Genomic DNA, 8,390 nt, shown 5'->3' on the forward strand with positions numbered 1-8,390 from the left:
ACTCTCTTTGCAGCAGAAGAGCGCCCGCTGCGCCCAGCCGGCCCACCATTATCCGCCCAGCCGAGCCATCCCTGCTCGACTAGGCTGCAGGGGGGCCATGTTCTGGGGGGTCCTCGTGCACCCACAGTGCAGGAGAGTTTTGGTGGTCTGGGCCCCATTACTGCTCCCATGCTGGGACCAGGCTCCCTGTGGGCAACCTTTACCCTGTCCTCCCTAGCCTGGAGGACATGACAATGAGGGAGGTGGGGAGTCCCAGACAACACGACTTGGGGGCTTTGCACTTTGGGACAAGGGAAGATCTCTGGTTGGCAGTAGGAACTGCATCCTTGGGACCATCTGGAAAGAAAGATCCAGGCTGGTGTAGGGGAACTCTACCCCGGGGCTTCTCCACACAGACTGTAAGCCTTGTTCTTTCTTGGGGTACAGGAACTGTCCTACTTTTCCTAGGGTTCTTCAGGAGTGAGCCAGGCCCAGTATGCTCAGTGCTGGCCGCCCACCTGGCTTAAGTTGTATATATATATCTTCTTTGGCCATATTAACCACACAACCTGAGCCCAGCCCAGTCTCGACAGCCAGAGGTGCCTTTGTACCTTCCTCAGGCCTGGAGTCCCTTAGCTCTGGCCTGCTTGCCTCACTCTCCTCAGCCCAATGTGGTTTGTGCTGTGTGAGCTGAGGAGAACATCAGGGGTCTCTTGGCTCCCAGCCAGACGCCCCCACAGGATGGGCGCTAGTGCATCTGTGCAGATCCTGATCCCAATGCTTGGTTTGACCACTGTTAAGTGCCTGCCTCTGTATATCCTATTAATAAACTAAAATAAAGGGAAGCCCTGCTGGTGGTTACGTGTGTGGGCCTTTTGTGTCTGTCCTAGCCCAGAGGGAGACTGTCTACCCCATCATGGAGCTGTCCACACTTCACTCACCGACATGTCTTCTGCCATCTCTTCTGTACCCCTCTTTACCACATCAGGATTGGGGACAAATACCCTCTTGTCCCCATCACATAGTGCTCATGGGAAACGAATTCTAGCCACTACCCTGAATGGCACTGTGGCCAGACCCACCTCCAGGCCCCCACTAGCTCTATAGGGGACAGGATTCAACTTTGCTTTATAATTTTTTTCTTTTGTGCCAGGCGACCACCTCCATCGGCTCCTGCCCGACCTTTCTTCTGAGCTTCGTGGGAGTGCCCTCCCGCCTTCCTGGCTGCCCCTGGCTTGAGGCTAGGTCTGCCCCAAGTTGATGTCCCTGAGCCCAAGTCACCAGGCACTATTAATTTTTCTGACCATAATTTATTGACTCCAGTGCCTAGGACAGATGTCCCTTTGTTCCTTGAGGCTTGTAGGCAGGCTTTGGTGGGGTTGCACCTCAGCCTCTGAGGTCCTGCACCCAGAGAGGAGGAAGGGGTCCTCTCTTGGAGTTCTGTTACCAGATCTTCCCCCATACACACCAGCTGGCTCCCCTCTGGGTCAAGGGGCCAGGGCTCTTCCTATCAAATAAAAGTGGCTGTCCTGGCAAGAACTCTGCAGATGTGTCTCCTTCCCAGACCCTATCAAAGTAGGCTTATCCCCAGGAGCAAAGTAGAGACATTGAGGCTGGGATGTGTCCAGCTCGGGAAAGGGCAAGGAGCAGTTGTACTGCTTGACCCCATCCTGATGATGGAAGACTTAAGCTAAGGCACAATTCCAGGAGAAAATCAGGGCATCTGAGAGCCATATAGCCCCACACTACAGCACCCAACACTTCCAAGAAACAGGCACTGTTGCTGAGCCTCCCCTTCCAAAGGGTCTGCAATCTACTTGCACTCCCTGCTCACCCAGGAAAGGAGACACATGGGGCCACTGCTGAAGACCCAACTGTGCAGCTTCTGAGTCTGGGAGGTCTCCAGCAAGTCACACATGCCGGTCGCCCTCCGTTGCTTCATTCATCCTCTGTGGCTGGGGCTACGTGGGTACAGGGCGCTTGTCATGGAAGAAGCGCTTGAGTGTGCAGACCTGCAGGACGGCTACCAACAGCAACACAGCCACATTGGCAGCTGACCAGAAGTTGACCCGCTCCAGGTTGTCTTCTTGAAGGTTCCGATCACGTGCCTCAAAGGCTCGTAGCAGAGTCAGCATCTGGATGCTCCGTTCCAGCCGGGTCCTCATAGTCTCTATGGATTCCTGCCAGGGCACAGAGAGGAAGGAGTCAGGCTGCCTAAGTCACATCCGTGCCCAGGCCACTCACTGGCTGTGTGACCATCAGCAAGTTAATTTGCCTCTCTGGCTTGGTGTCTCAGATCCTCTCTTAGAAACCTAGAAACTCAGTATTCCCCCTCACCCCCTTCCCTTTTTTCTTGATGTTGTTTTTTGTTTGTTTTTAGGTAAGATATGTTGTTTTTTGTTTTGTTTTTTTCCTTAAGGGGCACAGGGTACACATGCTATGCATTCATGTGGAGGTCAGAAGACGGCCTTTAGGGATCAGTTCTCTCCTTCCACCATGCGGTTCTCAGTTAGTCAGACTTGGTGACAATTAATTGCCTTTGCCAGCTGAGCCTTTTCACCAGCTTTTGAGGTAGAATCTTATGTGTCAAATACTGGTCTTTATGTGCAATGACTTTAATTTGTAATCCTCCTGTATCAATATGAGACCCACACTGGTTTTACGTAGTGCTGGGTGTAGGAGCTCAGGGTATAGGAGCTTCATGTGTCCTAAGCAATTGCTCTACCAACTTAATTGTCCTCAGATCTTTCTTTTGGTTTCGTGAGATGGCATCTTGCTATGTAGCACGGTTGGTCTTGAACTCACTGGAATCCTGCCTCAGTCTCCTGAGTGCTGGGATCACAAGCATGTGCCACCACCCTCAACTCACCTTGATGTCTTCCATTTTGACATCAAGCATCTCTTCTGGCTCCACAGCTTCAGCCCAACCTTCTACCTCCTCCTCGTCTTGGAAACTGTCAAAGATGAGCTCAAAGAACACTAGTTTCTCTGAGATGGTGCTGAAGGAGTTGTCAAAGCAAAGCCTGTAGTCCCCGGCCTCAGTAGGCTCCACCCTGGGCAGACAGATGAGACACAGACGTGACCCTGGAGTGACCAGCCAGCTGGTCTGTGGAGCCAGCAGGATGGTAACCCGAGGCCACTGGGGAGCTGCAGGGCTGTAACTGAACCAAGACAGGGCAAGGCTTCACTCACGTGTGCACCCCATCAGCCTTTCGAGACTCACTGACCAACAGCACGCCCTGAGGGCTCTCCAAGGTGAAGTCCACATCCAGTCCAGCACCACCAATCACCTGAAGAGCAGGTAAGAGTTGGGAAACAGAACGGGCAGGTTTGTGCCAAGCCTATCTTCCACGGAAGGCCTGGGTTGCACCAAATTGGAAAAGACCCACATAAGACCACTCGGAACCCACATTTAAAAAGAAAAAAGAACAATCCATGTATTTGTTTGGAGTAGGGGAGTTAGCACCTGTGGAGATCAAAGGACAACTTGTCGGAGTCAGTTCTCTACTTCTACCCTATAGTTCTGAACCTCAGGGCATCGGGTTTAGCTGCGAGCTCCTTTGCCCACTGAGCCATCTGGCTGCTCCCAAGGGCGTATCTGAGCACCAGCATCCTGCAAAGTCCCTTTTTGGTCCCTAAGATGCCTCCAAGTGAGGTCTTTCATCTGGCCACCACGCCACGCCCCTGAGCAGTCCGAGGTGGGCATCTACCTGGCTGGGAGCTTGCTGTGGTCACCCACCCGCTAGCTGCCAGGGCCCTTGCTCAAACCCCAACTCAGAGATCTTCCAGCAGAGACGCCTTTGCACGACTATAGGCATTCCGGCCACGCCCCCTCCCGCCCCTCAGGCCTGCTGGCCACGCCCCTCCCGGGTCCAACCCCGAATCCCGAGCCCGGGACCCTCTCACCTGGTACTCGGTCTCCAAACTAGCGTTGGCCGGCGCGGACTGATAAAAACACTGCTTCCTCCCAGCGGGAAGCAGAAATGTAAACTCGCCGTCCTGAATGGGCGGCGGCCCCGCCTCTCCCACTCGTACTGCTGGCACAAGTAGCCACAGGGCCAGGGCTACGGCCGCGCCGGCCGCCATTATCCGGGTCACGCTCGACTCTGCTCACGGGCGCGGGTCCTTTAAGAACTAGTCCCGCCCCCCTCTCTTTTACGCGGCGGAGTTCATTGGCTGGAGCTTCTGTTCTGCCCCCAATCCGCGGAATGCTGTGTGAAGGGCCCCAAAGAGGAGAGCTGCCCGGGTGAATGCCTACTCTGCTAAAATAAACACTAACGCTGATGTGAATTCTGTGAAACCGCTCCATCCGTTATTGACCACTGGAGTTGGGGGGGCGGATGACGGGCCTGAAATGATGAGGCGCTTCTTTACAGGCAAAAATTAAGATAACTAAACGGGGAGGTCTGAGGGTCCTCTTGTGGCACCGCCTGCTGTCCTCGTCCCTCCCCATCCCAGGCGCTTGTCTCCGGTTCTGATGTTGGTCTGGTGTAAGCCGAGCGGGTCAGGGGCGGCAGGACGATGCATCAAAGCTCTGCGATCCATAGGCCCGGTGTTGGTGGCCCTCCGATATTGGGTTCTGGAGATGCTAGTTCAAAAAGCATGGCCTCCCAGACTCAACGCTAGCCCTGCTTTCCCCTTATACCGTCGTTTATATTTATTTAAAGACTTATTTATTTATTATGTATACGGTGTTCTGCATGCATGCATGCACACCAGAAGAGGGCACCAGATCTCATCATAGATGGTTGTGAGCCACCATGTGAACCGAACTCAGGACCTCTGGAAGAGCAGCCAGTGCTCTTAACCTCTGAGCCATCTCTCCAGCCCTACACCATCATTTATAAGGGTTTTGGTCTCTTACTTTGGGGATGAGGGAATGCTTGTTAGGTGGTGAATAGAACATGCCCTCACTCTACATCCAATTGGTCTCAAAACTTTGGGCCAACAGGTCCTAGTGCATCTGTGCTGACAGAAGCCAAGATTCAGCGCTTGGAGAGCTGAGGGTGGAGTTGTGAAGAGTTCGAATTCGAGGCCGTTCTCAGCTACATAGTTCCACCCTATCATGGACTGAAGAGTGAGACCCAGTTTTCAAAAATGAGGACTATGTTTGGCCTCAAGATGGCCCAGAGTATAAATGCTCTCACTGCCAAACCTGATGACCTGAGTTCAATCCCTAGGATTCACATGGTAGACGAACAGAATTGACTCCCACAAGGTGTCCTCCGACCTCCATGCACACACAACACTGCTGTTTTTGTCCCCTTGACACAAACTAATCTGGCAAAAAGGGATCCTCACGTGAGGAATTGCCTTGTGGGTATTTTCTTCATTGCTAACTGATGCAGGAAGTCCACCCCACTATAGGAAGTACCATCCCTAGGCAGGTGGGTCTGGGCTGAATAAGAGAGGTCTCAGCAGTTAAGAGAACTGGCCACTCTTCCAGTACCTATATGGCAGCTCAAAAGGTTCCCAAACTCTGAACCGAAATGAAGAGACCCTATCCAATGCAAAAGCAAAGAGTCTTTAATTTTTACAAGTTAACTCAGGTTCCTCAGTCCATCTGACACAGCAGGTCAAGCAGGCTGAGACCAGGTGGGGAACCCTGGGCCGCAGGCAGCAGGGAATTTATTGGGCAAGGGGAGTGTCTGGGATTCACAACAGCCTCAGGATTGATGCAGTTCTAGGCTTGGGCAGCCTGTCCTATGCTGATTGGTCAACTGCAGCTGCAGGAAGGTTGCTATGCCTGGAGGCTCTCCCAGGACAGTTGCTATGCTCTGCATTCCACTGTTATCAGTAAAGCACATCCAGCTAACTTCTGATTGGTTCCTCGCCACATGGAGGGCAAGGTGGGGCAATGTCCTGAGCTCAGAACATGTTGCTGAGTCAGGGGCCTATGTCTTGCTGGATTTTTTCTGCAGCCTGTCATGGCTGCCAAAGTAGGGGGCTGGGTTATGGTCCCTTCAATAACTGCCTGTAAATCCAGTTTCAGGGAATCTGATACCTTCACACTGTTGTGCCCAAATTCTAAACCCCAAAATCACCAAGAGACCCATTCCTATGCAAAAGCAAAGAGTTTTATTTTTATTTTATTTATTTATTTATTTATTTATTTATTTTGGTTTTTCGAGACAGGGTTTCTCTGTGTAGCTTTGGAGCCTATCCTGGCACTCGCTCTGGAGACCAGGCTGGCCTTGAACTCACAGAGATCCACCTGCCTCTGCCTCCCGAGTGCTGGGATTAAAGGCATTCGCCACCAACTCCTGGCTTTTATTTTTATTTTTTATTTTTTGGTTTTTGGTTTTTCGAGACAGGGTTTCTCTGTGGCTTTGGAGACTGTCCTGGAACTAGCTCTTGTAGACCAGGCTGGTCTCGAACTCACAGAGATCTGCCTGCCTCTGCCTCCCGAGTGCTGGAATTAAAGTGTGTGCCACCACCACCTGGCCGAGTCTTTTATTATTAACAAGTTAACTGCATTAATTCAGGCCTTTCATCCATCCAACACACCAGCTGGCATGAGAAGGACCCCAAGGGGCTTCTAGGTGGGAAATTTATAGGGAGGAACAAGGGAAGTGTCTGGGGGTAAGCAACAGTCTCAGGATTGGTGCATTTTCGGCCTTGGGTGACCGGTCCTGTGGTTGTTTTGGCCTATAGGCCCTCCCAAGGCAGTTGCTATGCTCCGCATACCACTATTATGCCACTTTTACCGTAAAGCACATCCAGAGCCTGCCAGCTAACTTTTGATTGGTTCCTTGCCACATAGCAGGTTTTGACCTCCTAGTGACTAGGGCGGCTCCTTCAAGGTCAGAAAGTCAGAAATTAAGCAACATGTGTTCTGCAGCCTGTTATGGCTGCTAAAGCAGGGGGATGGGTGAGGGTCCAGTCCCTTCAACACAGACATAGATACAGGCAAAACACCAATGTGCATGAAATAATAGTTTGAAGGGGGGCGATGGTGGCGCACACCAGCACTAGGGAGGCAGAAGCAGGTGGATCTCTATGAGTTCAAGGCCAGCCTGGTCTACAGGATGAGTTCTAGGACAGACAGGGCTACACAGAGAAACCCTGTCTCAAAACCAAAAGGAAAAGAAAGAAAAGTAGCTTGGGCAAGCCAGCACACAGCTGTGCTTCATAGTTCCCGCCCCCCATCAGCTATGACTGGGACATGCGAGCTAAATAAACAGTTCGGTCTCCAAGTTGCTTTTGGTCATGAATTTTATCACAGCAACAGAAACAAAACTGGAATACACATAAAATACAATACAATAAAAAGAAAAATTTTATTCGGGGATTATGCATGCCTTAGTCCTAACACTCAGGAGGCAGAGGCAGGTGAACCACTGAGTTTGAGGCCAGCCTGGCTGGATAATGAGTTCCAGGTGAGCCAGGGCCACACAGTGGAAGCTCTATCTCAATAAATTAAAAAATACATATATTAAGAGAACATAGCTTGGTGGCAGAGCATTTGCATAGCATTAGCAAGGTTCTAGATTCAACTCCCAGCACCACAAAACAGACATACACCAACAAACCCCAAGTTAGTGAAGTGGCCCCAGAAAAGGATAGTAATAATTAATTTTGTAAATGTGACACAATCTGGAATCAGCTGAAGACAAAATCTCAGTAAGGGGTTGCATGGAACAGGTCAGATTGGGTGACTGTCTTGATTGTTACCTGAGAGGTTAGACATGCCCACTGTGGGAAGTTCCTGGGTGTGTGTTCTGAGCTGGGTAAGACTCCAGACAGGGAGTGGAGTACTGAGCATGCATGTATCCATAGGTCTGTTCATGACTGTGGATATGATGAGACTAGCTGTCTATGAACTAAAATAACCCTTTGTCCCCTAAGTTTCTTTTGGTCAGGGTGTTTCATCACAGCAACAGAAATGAGGTGAGTCTGTAGACACACAGTCAAGGTCAGGAGAGCAGGCCTCAGAGCAAAGGAGACCTGGTTCACATCTCAACTCCCCCCACCCCCACCCCTACCCCCACCTCAGACAGGGTTTCTCTGTGGCTTTGGAGGCTGTCCTGGAACTTGCTCTGTAGACCAAGCTGGTCTCCAACTCAGAGATCAACCTGCCTCTGCCTCCTAAGTGCTGGGATTAAAAAGTGTGAGCCAACACTGCCCAGCTCAAATCTCAACCTTTAACATACTTTAAGAATCTGTATTCCACCAGGCTCTAGTGGAATGTACCTTTAATCCCAGCACTTGGGAGGCAGAGGCAGGTAGATCTCTATGGTTTGAGGCCAGCCTGGTCTACAAAGTGAGTTCCAGGACAGCCAAGCCTGTTACACAGAGAAACCGTCTCAAAAAGAAAAAGAAAAAAATCTGTACTCTACCAAACTGGAAAACCTAAAAGAAATGGATACATTTCTTAATATATACCATCACCAAATTTAAAGCAAGATCAG

At 51.0% G+C, this 8,390-nt stretch overlaps 2 protein-coding genes across 11 annotated transcripts in view; one reads left to right on the forward strand and one right to left on the reverse strand.

Moving 5' to 3' along the window:
* Dnm2 (dynamin 2) overlaps positions 1–1,515 on the forward strand; it is a 91,128-nt gene extending 89,613 nt beyond the window's left edge. For 4 of the 10 annotated variants that reach the window (XM_027411543.2, XM_027411542.2, XM_027411546.2 and 1 more), the window contains one exon: positions 14–840. In XM_027411543.2, the coding sequence (XP_027267344.1) occupies positions 14–83 (70 nt within the window). In that variant the 3' untranslated portion in view covers positions 84–840. Of the gene's footprint in view, positions 1–13; positions 841–1,132 lie in introns of those variants that run through there. The other 6 variants (XM_027411548.2, XM_027411550.2, XM_027411549.2 and 3 more) reach the window with 2 other exon arrangements.
* Positions 1,270–4,093, reverse strand: Tmed1 (transmembrane p24 trafficking protein 1). The gene is made up of 4 exons (XM_027411552.1): positions 3,886–4,093; positions 3,172–3,269; positions 2,849–3,032; positions 1,270–2,159 (listed from the first exon to the last, which is right to left on the reverse strand). The coding sequence occupies exons 1-4, from the start codon at positions 4,063–4,065 to the stop codon at positions 1,941–1,943; spliced, it is 681 nt and encodes a 226-aa protein (XP_027267353.1). The 5' UTR covers positions 4,066–4,093; the 3' UTR covers positions 1,270–1,940.
* Between the last annotated feature and the right edge of the window lie 4,297 nt (positions 4,094–8,390).

Source organism: Cricetulus griseus, chromosome 4 (genome assembly GCF_003668045.3).
Source record: "Cricetulus griseus strain 17A/GY chromosome 4, alternate assembly CriGri-PICRH-1.0, whole genome shotgun sequence".
NCBI classification, from domain to species: Eukaryota; Metazoa; Chordata; class Mammalia; order Rodentia; family Cricetidae; genus Cricetulus; species Cricetulus griseus.

What these genes read in the sequence shown, in the direction of transcription:
- Tmed1 (XM_027411552.1), bottom strand. Translation starts at nt 4,065, where the DNA reads ATGGCGGCCGGCGCGGCCGTAGCCCTGGCCCTGTGGCTACTTGTGCCA. An exon ending in GTTTGGAGACCGAGTACCAG is followed by an intron (nt 3,270 to 3,885) that starts GTGAGAGGGTCC and finishes CCTGCTCTTCAG; the next exon opens with GTGATTGGTGGTGCTGGACT. An exon ending in TCAAAATGGAAGACATCAAG is followed by an intron (nt 2,160 to 2,848) that starts GTGAGTTGAGGG and finishes GTGCCCTGGCAG; the next exon opens with GAATCCATAGAGACTATGAG.